This window comes from Microcebus murinus, chromosome 6 (genome assembly GCF_040939455.1).
Source record: "Microcebus murinus isolate Inina chromosome 6, M.murinus_Inina_mat1.0, whole genome shotgun sequence".
NCBI lineage: Eukaryota > Metazoa > Chordata > Mammalia > Primates > Cheirogaleidae > Microcebus > Microcebus murinus.
The window spans coordinates 32017566-32038657 of record NC_134109.1 but is presented as its reverse complement, the minus strand read 5'-3'; the positions used below and the strand labels follow the sequence as shown (position 1 = coordinate 32038657).

General features: G+C 38.5%; 1 protein-coding gene across 5 annotated transcripts in view; it reads right to left on the bottom strand.

Annotated features, from left to right (window-relative positions):
- DCAF5 (DDB1 and CUL4 associated factor 5) overlaps positions 1-21092 on the bottom strand; it is a 115287-nt gene that overhangs the window by 25202 nt on the left and 68993 nt on the right. For 4 of the 5 annotated variants that reach the window (XM_012781155.2, XM_076003919.1, XM_012781154.2 and 1 more), the window contains one exon: positions 19141-19354. In XM_012781155.2, coding sequence (XP_012636609.1) covers positions 19141-19354 — 214 coding nt within the window. Of the gene's footprint in view, positions 1-14550; positions 18632-19140; positions 19355-21092 lie in introns of those variants that run through there. The other variant, XM_012781159.3, reaches the window with a different exon arrangement.

The window sequence follows — 21092 nt, the reverse complement described above, 5'->3', positions numbered from 1 at the left end:
CTGAATACACGTTCTTCTCATCAGCTCATGGGTCATTCTCTAAGATTGACCATATCCTAGGACACAAAGTATGTCTCAGACAATTTTAAAAAATAGAAATTATACCATGTATCTTTTCAGATCACAATGGAATAAATGTAGAAATCAACCCTAACAGGAACTCTCATTTCTACACAAAGTCATGGAAACTATAAACAACCTTCTGCTCAATGATCACTTCATAAACCAGGAAATCAAGATGAAAATCAAAAGATTCTTTGAACTAAATGACAAAGGAGGCACAAGTTAGCAAAACCTGTGGGACACAGCTAAAGCAGTCTTGAGAGGAAAGTTTATTTCCATAAATGTCTATATCCAAAAGTCGAAAAGATCACAAATACACAACCTAATGAATCATCTCAAAGAGCTGGAAAAAGAAGAACAGACCGACCCCAAACCCAGCAGAAGAAGTGAAATCATCAAGATCAAATCAGAACTAAATGAAATTGACAACAGGGAAACCATACGGAAGATTAATAAAACAAAAAGTTGGTTCTTTGAAAAAATAAACAAAATTGACACACCTTTGGCTAGACTAATGAAAAGCAGAAAAGAAAAATCTCTAATATAAGCTCTATCAGGAACAATAAAGGAGAAGTTACAACAGATGCCATGGAGATATAAGATATTTATGAATACTACAAAAACCTCTATGCATACAAACTGGAAAATGTGGAGGAAATGGACAATTTCTTAGAAACACACAGCCTCCCCAGGCTCGACCAGGAAGAAATAGAATTCCTGAACAGACCAATATCAAGTACTGAAATTGAAGCAGCAATAAAAAAACCTTCCTAAAAAGAAAAGTCCTGGACCAGATGGTTTTACACTCGAATTGTATCACACCTACAAAGAAGAACTGGTGCCTATCCTACAGAAACTATTCCACAACATTGAGAAGGATGGAATCCTCTCCAACACATTTTATGATGCGAACATAACCCTGATACCAAAACCAGGAAAGGATGCAACAACAACAAAAAAAACTACGGACCAATATCCCTTATGAATAGAGATGCAAAAATTCTCAACAAAATCCTAGCCAATCGAATCCAGGTGCTTGTCAAGAAAATAATCCATCACAACCAAGTGGGCTTCATCCTAGGGATGCAGGGATGGTTCAACATATGCAAATCTATAAATGTAATTCACCATATAAATAGAAGCAAAAACAAAGACCATATGATCCTCTCAATATATTGACGCAGAAAAAGCATTTGACAAAATTCAACACCCTTTTATGATAAGAACACTCAACAAAATAGGCATAGACGCGGCTTACCTAAAAATGATACAAACCATATATGACAAACTCATAGCCAATATCATACAGAATGGGGAAAAATTGAAAGCATTCCCATTTAGAACTGGAACAAGACAAGGTTGCCCACTATCTCCACTTCTATTCAACAAAGTGCTGGAAGTCCTTGCCACAGCAGTCAAACAAGAGAGCGGAATTAAGGGTGACCAAATGGGAGCAGAAGAGATCAAGCTCTCACTTTTGCTGATGACATGATATTATACCTAGAAAACCCCAAGGATTCAACGAAGAGACTCCTTAAATTGATAAATGAATTTGGTAAGGTCTCAGGATACAAAATTAATACACAGAAATCAGAGGCATTCATACACCAACAACAGTAAAAATGAGAACCAAACCAAAGACTCAATTCCCTTCAAAATAGCAACACAGAATATAAAGTACCTAGGAATATATTTAACTAAGGAGGTAAAAGACCTCTACAGGGAGAGCTATGAAACACTGAAGAAAGAAATAGCAGAGGATATAAACAGGTGGAAGAATATACCATGCTCATGGGTCAGCAGAATCAACATTGTTAAAATGTCTATACTACCCAAAGTGATCTACAGAGTCAATGCAATCCCTATTAAAACACCACCATCATTTTTCATGGATATATAAAAAATAATTTTACGCTTCGTATGGAACCAGAGAAGACCATGTATAGCAAAATAAATCCTAGGCAATAAAAACAAAACAGGAGGTATCAATTTACCAGACTTCAAACTATACTACAAGGCTATAGTAATTAAAACAGCTTTGGACTGGCACAAGAACAAGGACATTGATCAGTGGAACAGAACGGAGAACCCAGATATAAAACCATCCTCATATAGCCAACTAATCTTCAACAAAGCAGACAAAAGCATACACTGGGGAAAAGAATTCTTATTCTATAAATGGTGCTGGGAAAACTGGATAGCCACATGTAGAAGACTGAAACAGGACCCACACCTTTCACTTCTCACAAAAATCAAGTCACGCTGGGTAACAGACTCGAACCTTAGGTGTGAAACTATTAGAATTCTAGAGGAAAACGTTGGAAATACTCTTTTAGATGTTGGTCTAGGCAAAGAATTTATGAAGACCCCAAAGGCAATCACAGCAACAACAAAAGTAAATAAATGGGACCGATCAAATCAAAAAGCTTTAGCACAGCCAAAGAAACTGTCAAGAGAGCAAACAGACAACCCGCAGAATGGGAGAAAATTTTTGCAAGCTACACATCCGATAAAGGGCTGATAACTAGAATTTATTTAGAACTCAGGAAAATCAACAAGGAAAAATCAAACAACCCTATCAAAAGGTGGGCAAAGGACATGAACAGAAATTTTTCAAAAGAAGACAGAATAATGGCCAACAAACATATGAAAAAAATGCTCAACATCTCTAATCATCAGGGAAATGCAAATCGAAACTGCAATGAGATATCACTTATCTCCAGTGAGAATGGCCTTTACAAAAAGTCCCCAAACAATAAATGTTGGCGTGGATGCGGAGAGAGAGAAACACTCCTACACTGCTGGTGGGACTGCAAACTAGTTCAACCTCTGTGGAAAGCAATATGGAGATACCTTAAAGCGATACAAGTAGATCTACCATTTGATCCAGCAATTCCACTACTAGGCATCTACCCAAAAGATCAAAAGTCACTTTATGAAAAGGACACCTGCACTCGAATGTTTATAGCAGCACAATTCACAATTGCAAAGCTGTGGAAACAACCCAAGTGCCCATCAATACATGAGTGGATTAATAAAATGTGGTATATGTGTACCATGGAGTACTATTCAGCTTTAAGAAACAATGGTGATCTGGCACCTCTTGTATTTTCCTGGATAGAGCTGGAACCCATTCTACTAAGTGAAGTATCTCAAGAATGGAAAAACAAGGGCCGGGCGCTGTGGCTCACGCCTGTAATCCTAGCTCTTGGGAGGCCGAGGCGGGCGGATTGCTCAAGGTCAGGAGTTCAAAACCAGCCTGAGCAAGAGCGAGACCCCGTCTCTACTATAAATAGAAAGAAATTAATTGGCCAACTGATATATATATAAAAAATTAGCCGGGCATGGTGGCACATGCCTGTAGTCCCAGCTACCCGGGAGGCTGAGGCAGAAGGATCACTCGAGCCCAGGAGTTTGAGGTTGCTGTGAGCTAGGCTGACGCCACGGCACTCACTCTAGCCTGGGCAACAAAACGAGACTCTGTCTCAAAAAAAAAAAAAAAAAAAAAAAAGAATGGAAAAACAAGCACCACATGTACTTGCCAGCAAATTGGTATTAACCGATCAATACCTCAGTGGACATATAGGAATAACATTTATCGGTTGTCGGGCAGGTGGGAGGGGGGAGGAGGGGATGGGTATATACAAACATAATGAGTGAGATGTGCAATGTTTAGAGGATGGTCACGCTTGAAGTTCTGATTTGAGGGGGGTGGGGGGGCATGGGCAATATACGTAACCTTAACATTGTACCCCCATAATATGCTGAAATAAAAAAAAAATAGCCTACAGTTTTCTAAAGAAAACTTTGTCTTTAAAAATGATACTAAATGATTCCAAATAAGTATAAGTCATACAACCTCATATCTAACATAAATATTTGACTAAATACCTTGCAATCATTTAAAAATCAAATTACTGACCTATAAAAAAACTTGTAGGAACATGAGAAAAGAAGCAATGGGTCAGTATATTTTTTGTTTTTAGTTTTTTTATTTTTTACACACAGGGTCTTGCTTTGTCATCCAGAGGCTGGAGTGCAGTGGTATGATCACACCTCACTGCAACCTTGAACTCCTGGGCTCAACTGATCCTCCTGCCTTGACTTACCAAAGTGCTGGCATGAGCCACCACACCCAGTGGCAGGTAGATTTAAATATAAGGAAAACGATATCCACAATGGGTAAAGCAGTGGGTTCAGTTTTCTCCTCTGCAAAATGAGAGAACTAGACTGGTTGTTCCCTGAGGCTCATTTAATTCTAAGATTCTATGATTACTCTGTGAAGAAATAGTGAAATTCTGATCAGACCTGAAAATCCCTAAGCTGCCAGCCCAAGTGACCTGACAAGTCACTACACAAATATGCTCCAGAATCACCCAACATGGTGGCTCTCGCCTATAATCCAAGCTACTTGGGAGGACCAGGTGAGAGGATTGCCTGAGCCCAGGATTTCTGAGACCAGCCTGGGCAACATAGTGAGATCTTGTCTCATTAAAAAAACAAAAACAAATATATATTCAATGCTGTGTGTAGAAACTATTATAACAACAAAAAACCCTACAAAAAGCCAAATACGCTCAAGAAAGGGAAACTTAAAAGACTAATCTTGGTAAACTTCAATCAAGAAGTTTCCTTAACAACAACAAAAAGCATGATTTTAAAAATGGGCAAAGGACTTGAATAGATGTTTCTTCAAAGAATATACCATAGCCATATACAAATGGCTAATAAGCACATGAAAAGATGTTCAACATCACTAATAATTAGTGAAATGCAAGTCAAAACAACAGTGAGATACCACCTCATACCCATTAGGATGGCTACTATTCACCCCCCTACAAAACCCAAAAACCAAAAAATTGTTCCTCAAAAAATTAAAAATAGAATTATCATATAATCCAGCAATTCTACTTCTGGGTATATATCCAAAAGGACTAAAAACAGGATTAGAGATATTTGCAACCTATGTTCATAGCAGCACTCACTATTCACAATAGCCAAGAGGTAGAAGCAACCCAAGTGTTCACAGACAATCTTAACAAGGAAGGAAATTCTGACATATACTATAACATGGATGAACCTTTAGGACATCATGCTAAGTGAAATAAGCCAGTTACAAAAAGACAAATACTGTATGATTTCACTTGTATGAGGTTTCTAAAGTAGTCAAATTCACAGAAACAGAAAGTAGAATTGTGGTTGCCAGGACCTAGGGGATGGGGAAAATGGGGGGTTACTTTTTTAATGAGTATAGAGTTTCAATTTTGCCAGACGAAAAAGTTCTAGAGATTAGTTGCACAATAATGTGAATATACTTAACATTACTGAGCTATATACTTAAAAATGGCTAAGATGGTAAAAAAATTTTTTAAGAGTTAGAGTCTCACTATGTTACCCAGGCTGGTTTCAAACTCCTGGGCTCAAGTGAACCTGCTGCCTCAGCCTCCTGAATAGCTGGGACTACAGGTGCACACCACTGCACCCAACTAAGCGGGTAAATTTTATGTTATGTGGGTTTTTTTACTACAATAAAGAAAAATAAAAAATAGAAATGTTGGTGAGAATATGGAGAAATTAAGAACTCTTTTCAACTATTGGTGGGAATGTAAAATGGTACAGCCACTAAGGAAAACAGTATGGGAGTTCCTCAAAAATAAAAAAGCGATTTACCATATGATCTAGCAATTCTATTTTTAGGTATAGGTATATATGCAAAAGAATTGAAAGTAGGGCCTCAAAGAGGTAGTTGTAAATCCATGTTCATTATTTACTATAGCCAAGATGTGGAAACAACCAAAATGTACATTGTCAGATGAATGGATAAAGAAAATGTGGTATATACATATAATGGAGTATTATTCAGCCTTAAAAAGGAAGGAAATTCTGACACATGCCACAACATAGAAGAACCTTGAGGATATTCATTATGCTAAGTAAAATAAGGTAGTCACAAAAAGACAAATACTCTATGATTCCACTTATATGAGGTACTTAGACCTGCAGCCTCAAGGCCACATGTGGCTTCCTGATCCCCAAGTATGGCCCCTCAACTATGTCCAAACATCACAAAACAAATCCCTTTATTAAAAGGATTTGTTCTGTAAAATTTGGATTGAGTCAAAAGGCCGCATTCAAGGATCCAGAAGGCCACATGTGGCCCCACAGCCACAGGTTCCCCACCCCTGGATGAAAAAGTTCTGGTGGTAGATGTTGGCAATGGTTATACAACAATGTGAATGTTTGTACTTAACATTACTAAATGGTATACTTTTTTTTTTTAAGTTTCCTTTAAAAAGGAAGGAAAAAAAAAAGGGTGAATCCTCACTGCCCTGACTTGAGGATCCATCCAATAACTCCCTGCAGTTTATGGCACTTTCTGGTTGAAGTTATGAGTTGGAATTCAGGAGCTCAAGAGATTTCTTCTCACGGCCTGTTTCTCAAAACAACCTACTAGTTGGAGAAAAGATTTACTCATTGCAAACTAACTGAGAACTTACATGTCAAGTAGTCTGGTATTTATGAAGATATGTAAGGTAATACCTGGGTTCCTAAGGTACATAAATCAAGTGGAAAATATAAAAGATGTAAATACGCAACTACCATTCTATGAAGTAGAAATTGCTAGGTGCTATTATGAGAAATAAGGTACCTGGAAATTCACAGACAGGAGTCAAAACAAGACAGATTTGAGCACTGAGCCAGCCTCAGGAGAAAATGTGGTTTAAAAGGAAAAAGGATAGAAAGAGCAAAGAAAGCAATGGCACTCATGTAGTCTACTGTTTTAACAGAAGCAGGAAGCATAGTGTAACTCACTCCTTGACACCCTGCTCACATCCCTCAGGCCTTACTGCTTTGTATACTTTGCCTGATCTCCAACTGCCAGGATCCATATTTCTTTGCCTGAGGGCTTTCTACAAAGCCTAGGAGTCTGCAGGGCTATGGGGAATGAACACTATACAGGAGCAGGAGCAGCCCTCAACCAATGACTGAAGGGGTTTGGTATATCAATATCCCAGCTTCGTCATCCCTAGATAGAGGAACTCTGACATGTGTGTTCTATACCCTTTCCCCCTGAGAATCAAACTCCAACTGCCCATAGTTATAGCTGGTTCACTTAATCAACCTTCCTTTCCAAACTGTCTCATTTCTCTCCTCCTCTGCTATTGTTTACTGCATTTCCAAATAAACTACTTTCACCTGAAACCTGAATCCAAATTAAGATAAAAGGGGGGTTATGGACAGAACACAAAAGAACTCCCCATTAATTATATATATGATGTATAACTTATTTATTGCTCACCATCTCATCATTTCATGCTTTATGTTTCAAAGAGCCTATAAACTTCATATAGAATTCCTGCTACCCTGCCCTCCTCCACTTCCACAAACTAAACAAATAAAAAATAAATATTAAAAAAGAATGAGTCCAGGCTAGGCTTATCAGAAGTTTTACTGTTTCACTGTGAAGGATCAGTGCTTTCCTATGTGTTCAGCTATTCATGGGGGCAAAGCCATGAAAAAGTACAAGGGGACTCCTAGATAGAATGCTGACTCAGAAGACTGCCTTAGAAGGAAGAAAACTCTCCCACAGAGTTAAGGCCTGTTGGATTTAATATGTCAGCTTCTACAATGTGTAGAATGCCCAGGCTTCCTCTCGGGGATAAGGGCAACTCCTAACTTCTCTTCCTTTTGGAACTGCTTTCCACTCACCACAAGGGAACAGCTCGGGATGATTTTCAAGGAGGGGGCCTTGACCCACTGATGTCAAGTCAGACCGTGTAAGTATTCACACATACTGGAATCACAAAACTGCACTGAGGAATTCATTATGACATTTCATGGTTGTCTGCTGGATGCCTTCCAGCATTAAAAGTTGGCTGCCTGGGATACTACTGACTGTGGGAGACAGAAATAAAAATGAGTTTATTCCTTTATCATTAAACAAATATTTATAGAATGTCTATATGTGTTGGGCACTGTTCCAGGGAAGAGAATACAGAGTTGATCAAAATAGATCCCAACCCTGTCCTCATGAAACTTATATTCTGCTGGGTGGGAGAGGAAAAAATTATATACATATATTATGTGGGTAGAGAGTAGGTAGAGGGAAAGAAGTTAAACAAACAAAAAATATAATGGGTCCAGTGGTGGTGAGCAGTATAGAGAAAAATTAAACAGCAGGTTAGGGCATACAGGGAGCACTAGGGGTGGGGGTGTTAGTTTCCATTTTACATAGGGTAGTCACAGAAGGCCTCTCGGATAAAAGTGCATTTTGAAAAGATCCCTGAAGGAAATGAGGGAGCAAGTTGCAAGTTATGTAGATATCTGGGAGAAGGGCATTACAGGACAGGGAACTGAGTTCCTGCTATTTAAAAATATGAGATACCCATTAAGCTCTTTTGTCTGTCCTTGTTCCTTTTTTTTTTTTTTTAGAGCTATGCAGAAATAAAGATTATTTCAAGTAAGCTGAGTAGTGAGATACATTTAACATCATCAGAGCAGTTGGAAAGATTCCTGTCTTATAAAGCTGTTTTGGAAGGGTCATTGCCTCTTGGACTCAGGCTGGTTGAAGCCTGTGAATAATGTCTTGCTAATGGTTAGTGCTTAAAGGACCAACAAACAGGGCACTGCAAGTCTCAGTGAGCTATCTCACAGATATTTACTGTGGGATGAGAGGAAAAATGAGCAAGAAAACAAAGACCAAAGAGTGCCAGAGGTAACTGCTACCAAAAGAAACCCAAAGTACACAATTATATTAAAATTTAAGAAACACAATAGTTATTTAAATTAACCTGAAACTGAACTTCACCTCAAGTGGTGAAACTGGAGGTATACCGGTCTCTCCCTCTCTCCTGTCCTTTCTATCTTGATATCTAATTTCAAACAGTATCTGATCATTCTCATGCAGGGAATCTGGTGTTTTAGGTCTGAAGCTGACCCAGAGTAAAGGGCTTCTGGCCTAGGTACAAAAGGTTTGGCAGCAGATAGCTCTATATAAGTGGGCAAGCTATGGAAACGTAATAGAAAAAATGGTTACCCCAAATTCCTGTTTAACATTTTTATTCCCTGTTATGATGTATGACTTCATAACCAACATTCACATTTAAAATACTCTGTGAAAGAACCTAAAGATTACTATTTAGTTTTAGAAAGGCAAAAGTTAAATAAGGTGGTATTAAGTTTGTGGGCAAGTAGGAATATGAATATGAAGAATTCATTACCTTCTCTAAGTTCTTTCTTTTTTTTTTTTTTTTTTTTTACCTCATTCTAAATGGTGAGGGGTAAACCATATAAACCACAAATTAAAAACTTACTTCATATGAGTCTTTTACCTTGTATCCTAACTGAGAAGAACCAGGCAGGGCTCCAAAGAAGAAGAAAGAATGATTTAGATGCTCCATCATCTGGGCAATAAAGTCTCATTTCACAAAATGCCCTGAGTTGAGAGGGAGGTAGGAGACCCATAGAGTATGTCAGAATATAGAGTAGAAAACATACTTAATTTTAACTTGGTTTTGTGGGTAAGATGGGTGATACTGATGGAAAAATGAACATAAGTTGTTGTGTGTATATACATTATCCATAATCCTTCCCAGCTGGCCATAAAGGTTAAAGGTTGGCCACACTCTGACACAGCTCACTGTTCATTCATTCTGTGGTACAAGAATGTAACCTGTTTACTGATTTGAATGCAGCCTAGACATTTTAAGTAGAGTTAACCTGAGGCCAGCACACGGTGGGATTTCATCTAATTCACTGTTAGTATGGAGATATTAAGTATGGAGGTATTAATTTGCTCAAGCACAGGGAAAGATCAACAACTCCTTCCCAATAGATTTCAAGAAAGAACCACCACCAACATAGAATAAAAGATTACTGCATTGGCATATGTCACTATTTCATTTGCCCAAATGTTCTCTGTCAATCCATTAACCTTTATAGAAAACAGCCACTCAAGTAATATTCCCTGCTCTCTGGTACTGCTGTAATGTCCAGCATTCCCTCCAAGAACTCCTACCTCTTTCTTCACCTCTTAAATTACACACGTTCTCTAAAAAGATCTTTTTCTCTTTGCAAGGTGTTTTGCTATCTGAATACTCAGAGAGGCCCATGCCTTTAAATATACAGTCTCTCAAGTCACAAGAAATTTTTAGTGGCTTGAAGGTTCAAAGAAGGATCTAATGCTATAGCAAAACTGCTTACTAAATAGAAGCTTCCTAGGGGAAAAAAAAGTCAAATTTATTAGCATCCTTAAGCAAAGAACTATTTGTTCCTCCCTAACTCCTTTATTTAAACCTTAATGGTTAAACAAACCAAAGAAAGGACTAATTGTGACTTGGGTAACTCCCTACCATTATATTCTAAGGCCTCACTGGATTTAGAAATATGGATATAAACAAAAATGGTGCCCCAAAAAAATCAAAGTTAAAAAGAAGAAAAAATTCTAGAAGGCAGAGGAGACAAGCCATCCAACTGATAAACTTCAAGAATAACCCAGAATATGTCTTAACAGGTCCTTTGCTAACAGAAAAATCTCTCACTGCTTGATAGATAAGATAGAAAGATAAATACACTCATGGGGGTGTGTATGTGTGTGGTATGCGTGCTCGCACAGCATTTGATATTCCCGAACATCTGCTGATGAAGATGGAAACATATCAATCAGTTACTATTCACTGAGTACTGATCAACTTACATAGTTCTCTCCAAAGGCTCCTTTCCTATGTAATTGATTAATTATTCTCTAGTAAATGGCATGTCTGTCTAATTAACTGTATTGACTAGGATAGAAAAACCAGATGGCTCTCTGGCCTGGATCAGTAACAGCAAAGAGACTGCTATTTAACATTTAAATCAAACACTGCTCTTATTTCCCTCTGACCTTTTGTCAGAAGGGGAAGAAATGTGAACTTTGTAATATGCCCTCTAGAAGAATATTTCTAGAAAAAAGTTTGCTAATATACACCCTTGATCATATCATTTATACCCAGTGCTTGCCACAAATACCGTCCAAAGCAATCAGAGCAAAATTTTTTGGAAATGGACAAAGCCATAGATTTATTTTATTTGCAGTAGGAGAAATTCCACTGGCTCCCAAGAAAAGCATACAAATATGTATACCCATAAGATCAACACTATTTTTCATGTAAAGTTACATTATTCTTGCTTCTCTGGACCATTTGCCATTTCAGCTCCATTAGGCTTCTAGAATCCTTTAGTTTATTAAAATAACCAACCCTTATAGGTTCCCAGTAGGAAAAATTCTATTAATAAAGAAATATTCCATAAAGACAGCCAATAATAGTCAAATAATCAGTAGGAAAGAAAAAATTGAAGATGCTCAAAATCACCAACAGCTGCTCATAACAAAGTAGCCAGCATTACTTAAAGATGAATCTTTATTTGCAAACTCTTTTTGGAAACTTGGGCAAGACGAAGGGGCATCAACCAAATGGCTGTGAGCACTAAGTCTCCCCTTTGTGGGGCTTGGTTTTTATACACAGGAACCACGAAGTGAGAAGACAGCATCACTCACTTCAGTCCATACGAGTGTTTACACTCTTCAAGTAAAGGTCTCTAAGTATTCTGAGGAAAAACCATTATTTTCTTTTTTTCTCCAAAGCTTTAAGACACCCCCAAAAATAAGAGCTACTGAAAGTAAAATCTCTAAGGAGAATAGGCAAGGTAGACAGGAAAAATTATACTCTGTTCCCTTTCATTAATACCTATCATGGATTTCCTAGTGGAGACCAGACTCAGACAGGAGCTACACATTAAAGGAAAACTGCCATGTTGTGTCACCAAATTACATCAAATCTACCTATTTCTAAGAAGAAATCCAAGACGCCTTGTGTTTCTTTTCAGCTGAACAATTATAGACTAGACTATATTTAGCAGGCCTACACACAACTCAAAACCTTTTAAACTTCTAAATTCTAAAGCTATATATCCAAGATTGATATTACCTGAGCCTCTAGGCTTCAGGAGTTCCATAAATCCTTTATTATTAATATTATATGCAAAACTATGTGGATGCATGCATTTTCCTGAGATGACTGTTCATAGCTTTTAGAAGACTTTCATAGAAGTCCAAGGTTTAAAAAGAGTTATAAATGGCTCATTTAATAAATTTATTTTCACTCTACCCTCTGTTTATAAAATAAAGTCTCCAAAAAAAAAGTTTCCTAAAATATTCACTCCCTAAACAATACATACAAGGAATTCCTCTGACACAACATTCTATATTCAGTCTTCCTCATGAGCCCATGGAAAACCAAATCACTGCTTAATCTCTACAACACAGATGGCAGCATGCCTATGAGCAAGAGGGGACAATCAGGAGCAAGACACTGAGCCTAGTCCCAATTCTGCTAATGATTAGATCTACCATCTCAAACTACTCTGGGCCTCAGTTTCACATGAGGATGAAACCTGTCCAACAACACCCAAAGGTTGCTGGGAGGATTTAAAGCTAATAGTGGATATGAAAGTACTTTAGAAGTTAAAGAGCTAAAAATATATAAAAGAAAGGCTGGGAGATAAAAAAAAAAAAAAAAAAATAGTAGCCTAGAGTCACAAAACCAAGTATGGAACCCTAGGTATACCCTAAATTAATACCCTAAGTATTAACCCTTTTAATAGGATTCCCCTATTAAAAGTATATCTTTATCTCAGATAAGAGATAACATATAGCATGCCAGGCCCCCCAAGTGGGCTTAATCAGAGGTAGATGGGATTATTTAAAGAAAAAAAAAAGGCAAAGTTATAACTTTATAGGGTGCTTCTCTGGCCTGGAGAGTACTTACTGGTACATTCCTGCACCTCTGCTATACCCATATAATATCAACACAGAGAGGTTGAGTGGTGATGTAATGTCTGAAACCAGGCCATGTATTCAAGGCCATTTTGTTGGATTCACAGGGTACAAGTCAGTTCTTTTCTCCAGGGGCTGGGACAGGAAGATTTCATGATCATGATGTTTTGGAGCCTTGCTATCTATCAAGTTCAAAAGAAAGACCTGTATAAGAGATCGCAGAGCTCAGATGCACCATGTTTAGCCCTTTCAAAAAAACTTTATTATACTTTTCCTTTCTTCCCCATCCCGCTTTCAGCAAGATGTAGAGACTCTTAGGCTAGGCATTAGATGAGACTAAAGCAAGAAAAGTTTTTTAAATGACCAGACTGTACATTCTCAGGTACACATGCCTGCCTGAAAGACTTCTCAGAAGCCTGAGCCACTCTGCTGGACTCATAATCTAGGACAAGAGCCATTTAAGGAATCATGAAAGAAAAGGAACAAAAGCTGGGTACTGTCTTATAAGTGGGTACCAGAAAAGCTAGCAGGTGGAACACGGGCATTCTTTATTAACCCTATTAAAAGGCTGGCTCTCTGAGACTGTAGAGGGGAGTGTGAAGCTTAGAAGACAGAATGTACCCAGTCAGGCTTCAGGGAGAAAACAAACAAAACAAAAATCCAAGTAGGAAGCAAAAGCAAGAAGAACCACCCTTGGGTTCAGGCAGCCTCCAGAAGAAGGAACGCTGTTTTACTATGTTTCCTCACTACATTTCAGGACGAGAAGGCGCGTTGGTTACAAAAAAAAAAAAAGTTATAAGGCCGGGCGCTGTGGCTCACGCCTGTAATCCTAGCTCTTGGGAGGCCGAGGCGGGCGGATTGCTCACGGTCAGGAGTTCAAAACCAGCCTGAGCAAGAGCGAGACCCCGTCTCTACTATAAATAGAAAGAAATTAATTGGCCAACTGATATATATATAAAAAATTACCCAGGCATGGTGGTGCATGCCTGTAGTCCCAGCTACCCGGGAGGCTGAGGCAGCAGGATCACTCGAGCCCAGGAGTCTGAGGTTGCTGTGAGCTAGGCTGACGCCACGGCACTCACTCTAGCCTGGGCAAAGTGAGGCTCTGTCTCAAAAAAAAAAAAAAAAAAAAAAAGTTATAGCAATGAGCTCTGATGAAACCACTGCACTCTAGCCTGGGCAACAAAGTGAGACACTATTTCAAAAAAAAAAGTTAAAGTCTTTAGTTATGACTAATTGTTTCTGTTGATAACCAGCCAATCTGATGTCACTTCTGTCACCTGATCTGAAGCTAGAAATTATTAAATTGAATAATTAAAACATACTAGAAATAGGCCAGGTGTGGTGGCTCATGCCTGTAATCCTAATACTCTGGGAGTCCGAGGCAGAAGGATCGCTTGAGCTTACAAGCTTGAGACCAGTCTGAGCAAGAGCAAGACCCCGTCTCTACCAAAACAGAAAAAATTAGCCAGGCATGGTGGTGGGCGCCTATAGTCCCAGCTACCAGGAGGCTGAGGCAGAAGGATCACTTGAGTTTGAGCCCAGGAGTTTGAGGTTGCAATGAGCTGTGATGACGCCACTGCACTCTACCCAAGGCAACAGTGACACTGTCTCAAAAAAAATAAAAATTATATATATATATATGTGTATATAAACTAGAAATAAACAAACCATGTATTTGTAGCCAAAAGTGAGATTTGTAGCCAAAAGACAGATTGTACATAGGGCTTTGAGTGAAAATCTTAAAGAGGGTACCATCTGGCAATGTCATGTGAATGTGTCTACCACAGCATCTGGCCCACAGTAAATATCTGCTTTCTTATTTTAAAAGATGGAGGGAGAAAAGGTATGAAGTTAGGAAGAGTTTAGTTGGAATTAGGAAAAAGGAACTTGTCTCCACTCACCCATGAACTAGTGACAGACTGTGAAAGTACACATGAGAAAAAAACATCCTACTGAATGAAGCACATAGGTTTCAAACTGGTGGCTCCAGAGCAGAATAGGTGTGGTATACAGATTTGTTTTAAACATATAAGAAAGTATGAATTTGTTGTAATATTTTAAAAATCAGGAGATTGCATATAAAAAGCTCTATTTCTATTTTCCCTTGAAAAAACATTAGAGACTCTGGCAACACAGAGGCCAACATGGCAACAATGGACTGAAGCTGAGTAGAAGCTGTCCCATTTACATGGGATGTGGGCTGGGCTCTCCAGTTGACCACAGTTCCCACCACTCCCAGCCCAATTCATTCATTTTTGCTGCCTGCTCTGCTCCTGTTGGCAAGTTGTGAACATTTGTATAGTAAAAAGGGGTCTGTACTGAAAGCCCAAAAATCTGAGTTCTAGTTCTGGCTCAGCTACAAACTTGTGTATGTTGTGACTTATATACTTAACCTCTCTGAGTCTTAGTTTTCTCATCTGTGAAAGGATTTGTATAAAATAATCTCTAATAGCTCCATAATTAGAATTTGTCTACAATGGTGGCAATGAGCATGGGGGAGACAAAAAGTAGACTCAGCATATTTCATACTTCATTTCCTGAGTCTAATTTCTTAAAATGTTAATTTCATTTTGAGGTTAATGAATTACCTAGTGAACCCAGGATAGTCTAAAAAGAAGTATAGGCTCTCTAGACCAGCGGTCCCAACTTTTTGGCACTAGGGATCGGTTTCATGGAAGATAATTTTTCCATGGACTAGGTGTGGTTTGGGGATGATTTAAGAGCATTACATTTATTGTGCACTTTATTTCTATTATTAGTGCACTGTTAACCTGTCTGCTAATGATAATTTGTATTTGCAGCCACTCCCCAGCACTAGCTAGCATCACCACCAGCTCCATCTCAGATCATCAGGCATTAGATTCTTATAAGAAGCACGCAACCTAGATCCCTCGCATGCACAGTTTACAGTAGAGTTTGAGCTCTCATGAGAATCTAATGCAGCCACTGACCTGACAGGAGGCGGAGCTCAGGTGGTGATGCAAGTGATGGGGAGCAGCTGTAAATACAGATGAAGCTTCACTCACTCCCCCTCTCTGCCACTCACCTCCTGCTGTATGGCCCAGTTCCTAAGAGGCCACAGATTGGTACCAGTCTGCAGCCTGGGGGTTGAGGACTGTAGCTCTAGACAATATCTGGGTCTACTTGTATGCACTGACTAATCTCATTGTATGTAATTAAAAGCTAGAAGATTATCTCAGATAGGATCATTTACTACTTATCCATGTTCATTCCTATTATGGAAATTTTCAGATTCCTCTTTAGGATGGTTACCCAGCCTATGACTAAATGAAGAGTTCCAGAGCACACAGCCTCAGGCTGTAGGCATTCTCAGAGTATACAGGAATGAGATCAAATATAAAGACCAATATAAGGAAAGGGAAGGTTTTGGAATTTGAAAGCAGCAAAAAAAGATCCTGTCTGGACTAGTCAGAGAATATACATGCCAGTCCTGCTGATCATACTGTACCCATGACAGCTGCTACTTTAGCCCTGAGTGTGGAAAGTGTGAGCCCATAAATCACCATTGAGAGATATGTTCTAGGAGTGGGACAATTAGTTTGGCCTCTTGTGTAACACTTTAAAAACTATAAGCTCAGTAAATTAGTTTCACTATAAATCCATTATTTAATTCATCCTCCTAAAGGCCTCTGGAAGTTGAGCAGGAAAAATGATACTTATCAATCCTGACTTACAGTTAGAAAAGCCTTAGGCCCAGAAAGTTAAATACCACACATTGACCAAAGTACTCAAGATTCACTTCAGCAAATATTTATTGTGTTCACATTGTGTACCAGGATTTAGAGACAAGACAATGATGAATTAGCTACACTTCTTAGTCCCTAAGTAATGAACAACAACAACAAAAAAACAAATCTGTGTTTCCTGTTCCCTAAATTATATACCTCTGATAATCTACATGGGGAATATGCACAGACTTCTAAGATTTTAACTCTATTAACTGATCCAAAGTTAGATTCAATGACTTCACATCCTCCTTCATCCAAGAGAAACTACTTACCCCAACCAAAAAGGAATCTAGTCTGAGAGAATATAATTTTATTTATAAACTCTTCCCATAGGACAAAAGTCACAAATATAAATGAGTCAATCTAATTAGAGAAAATCAAAAGTCATTCAATATTTTTATCATTATATATAAACTTAAGGGCAAAAACAACTGTATCTTCAATGCACACATCCAGGACCATCACAGAATGTCATATTGTGGCTCTCCCTGGGGCAACACCTGCCCTAATGCATCTGAGCAAACTTGGTAGTTATAATCTAGATCAGAGGTTCTCAACCAGGGCAATTTCCCCCCAGGGGATAAATGGCAATGTCTGGAGACATTTTTGGTTGTCTGGAGGACAACTTAGGAAGATTTTACTGGCATCTAGTGGAGAGAGGCCAGGGATACTGTTAACTCTCCTACAACACAGAAGATAGCCCCACACACCAAAGAACTATCTAGCCAAAATGTCAACAGTGCTAAGATTGAGAAACCATGGTCTAGGTTTTCTATATTTTCGCTACAAGCCTTTTTTCTGTGTCTTTTAAGGACTCCATGCAAACAGGTTTTGGCTGCTAAATACAACCCCAAGAAAACATAACATCCATGTTCCTTCACCTTTCCATCAGACCCTGCAATAAAGCCTAGTAAACTATTACCTTTACTTCATGTTCTTTATTATTCAGTAAAATAAGAATTACAAGTATAAGAGGCTGACAGAAGATGGAAAGTCAACAAAAGCAAGGAAGAAAGAAGGAAAAGAGGAAGAGAGGCAGAGAGGGGGCTTGGTTGTCATTTCCACAGCCAAATCAACCATTTTGCAGATAGACAATTATCTGTTCTATTGTAAATCTGATCATCTCTAGAAACTGCTTTTTCCTACCCAAAAAACATATTGTTCCGTACTGTATAGGCAAATAAAAATTAAGTCATTCAGGCCCTGTGGCCGCTCCAAGGAGACATTGCCTATATAACTGAGGCCACCTAGTGGTCTCCACTGTGGATCTCAGCTAAGTAGACCCTTAGACTCCAACTTGAATATAAACTCTGAATTTGGATACATAGTCTCTATTTATAAAATGGGAAATCTCTAGCTCAGAAAACTTAAAATATTCTCATCTATCAACATGCCACACAGTTCAACAAGCATTTATTCTGTTTCTACTACATATGCCTATTCCTTCAACTACAATATTAGGGAGCCTCTATCAACCTCAGTCTAGGAAGAAAAATTCTAGCTTCTGCCTTCAAAAAGGTTGGCAGGTTCTCAAAGAATTATTTCTTTTATGCCAAAAATAACTAAAGAGGTGGGGTACAGCACATGGGAATTACATGTCAAAATGTGACATAGTTGATAGGCCCAAAGATGAGAACACTAAGTATTAGCAAGAGGCTAGGGTTTCCCTTTTTCTCAATCTATATATGAGATTGAGTAGCAATCTCTTGCAAATCTTATTGCGTAGCAATAAGATTTGTGCTTCAGAAGAAAAAAAACTGCATTTGTTTATTTGATCAATCTTTTTTTTTAATTTGTCTTTACTCAGCTCAATTACCCAGACTAGTCCAACTAGTCACTGACACCCACTTTAGAACGTCTTATGGCCAAGACAGACAGGCGTAAGAATGCCAAGCATGTTTTAAACTGCCAGCTTTAAGTCAACATCAGCATCTCCATTCCCAGTGAAACTGCAAAAAGGCTGGAAACTCACAGCTTGGGTTTTCCATTCCCAGTTGTGATGCTGGCAGTAAAAAGAAAAAGAGTCAGCATCTGGCTCCCTCTCAAACAAAGCTACTCAGCCCATTGCATCCAAGAAAAAGATGCCATCCCAAGAGGCTATTCAAGATACATGTCACTTGGATGGTACTTAGGGAGTTTCATTCATCATTGTGTTTTATTGATTTTTTAAAAAAGTCTCTCTCACAGGCAGGCTAATTTTCCACAGACTCCCCTCCTTTCTTTTGAAATGGCACATTCTTAGAATCTTAAAATCTGTTCACAATCTTGGCAGAGCTAGGTTGCTCAGAACCATATTGTGGCCAGCCTAGGTTTATTGTATGTGCCTCATATGTACCCCATGGCAGCTTTGGAGAAGAAACTCACTATTAAGCCAGAATGTCCCCAGACACTGTTTCCTCTTAATTGTTTCTACCTGAATAATTGATGCTAACAAGAAATAAAGATGAATACCAAAAGAAAAATCAGAGAGGAAAGCATGAGTGTGGGATGCAGGAGGCAGAGTGCACATACCTGGTCACGATCTCCTGCGAAACAGCAGCTTTTCATTGTGCATGAGTTGAAGTAACCCTGATTGTCAAACTGGAACACAGGCAGGCGGGAGTGTATGTCATAGAGGACAGGGGGCAAGCGACGCCTCAGGGCCAGGAGCTGAGTCCCATTGCTGTTGAATCGCACACTCATGGCACTTTGTAGGGATAGGTTTCCACCATAGCGCAGGAGAGAACTGGAAGACAGAAAGCAAAAGGATCAGGCATGATGCAGGCTAGACAAGAGTCTGAAAAACACACTAAATGTATTTCTTCACTTGTGCTCAGGATTTCCTGTCAGCCTTATATATCTGAGTTTCAGCAAAAGGGTATTACTATGCAGTGGCTAGAAGATAATAATGAGGGAAGAAAGAAAGTTACTTAAATCATCAGTCCCTCTTCAATTTTCAAAATGTAAATTACCAGTAAATTCACAATAAAATGATAACAAAAACAACTTAAAAGAAAAGACATATTAAAAAGATACTCATCAAGACCCTGGCATGTAAGTCCTGTCCATCCCAATTATGGATGATATTTAAGTAATATATTTATCCTCTATATTAGAGCTATAAGAACCATCAGCAAGAATAATACTTTATTGTTTATTTTGGATATTTTTAAAATAGTAATAATTTTATTACTTAAGCACAATAAACATTTATTTTTAAATCATTTTTCCTTTTGTTTTTGAGACAAGGTCTCTCTGTTGCCCAGGCTAGAGTACAGTAGCGTCGTCATAGCTCACTGCAACCTCAAACTCCTGGGCTCAAGCAATGCTCCTGCCTCCGCCTCCTGGGTAGCTGGGACTACCAGCCATCCCACCACATCTGGCTAATTTTTAATTTTTTTGTAGATATGGGATCTTGCTATGTTGCTCAGGCTGGTCTCCAACTCCTTTGTCTCACCTCCCAAAGTGCTAGGATTACAGGTGCGAGCCACTGTGCCAAGCCCTATTTTAAAATTTAAATCTGTTCACAAAGAATTTTTATATTCTACAGGGCATAAGCAGAGGGTAAATATTAAAGAAAAATTTAAAAATCTAAATGCAGAGCAAGTAGTACAATAATTAGAAAAGAAAGAGGACTTGTTTCCCTTTATAAATCACAAAAAGTTTATATTTAGCTTTAAAATATACTTTTGTTAATACATATAATTTATCTAAATAGATACATTTATCTATAATTTTTTTTTTTTTTTTTTGAGACAGAGTCTCACTTTGTTGCCCAGGCTAAAGTGAGTACCGTGGCGTCAGCCTAGCTCACAGCAACCTCAGTCTCCGGGGCTCAGCGATCCTACTGCCTCAGCCTCCCGAGTAGCTGGGACTACAGGCATGCACCACCATGCCCGGCTAATTTTTTGTATATATATTTTTAGTTGGTCAATTAATTTATTTCTATTTTTGGTAGAGACGGGGTCTCGCTCAGGCTGGTTTCGAACTCCTGACCTTGAGCAATCCGCCCGCCTCGGCCTCCCAAAGTGCTAGGATTACAGGCGTGAGCCACCACGCCCGGCTTCTATAATTTTTAATACATATAATTTATCTAGTGAGTATACCATTCTACTAGAGCATGGTATACTCTGGTTCACCTAATAGTCTTCTGTAGCTTCATAATATTCACAACATTTTTTAAAAAGTCACATAGTATGGTTCTAAACAATTTCTTTTGATGACTCAGAAGATACTTTCGATATTATAGTGAATCAGAATGGCCATGAACATTAATAATTATACGGTACTAATTTTATTAATAAAAGGGTGTATGTGTATTTTATCTTTCAGATAGTTAGGATCCTTGATTACCTGGATAATATTTTATTATAGAGGGATGACTGCTTACTACCTATGTTATAACCAAGTTCTCGTTTGTATTTCGGGTTCAATTCTTGGAGCACTGAACTATTTATTGGTTGGAAAGTGAAGTTAAATATGAG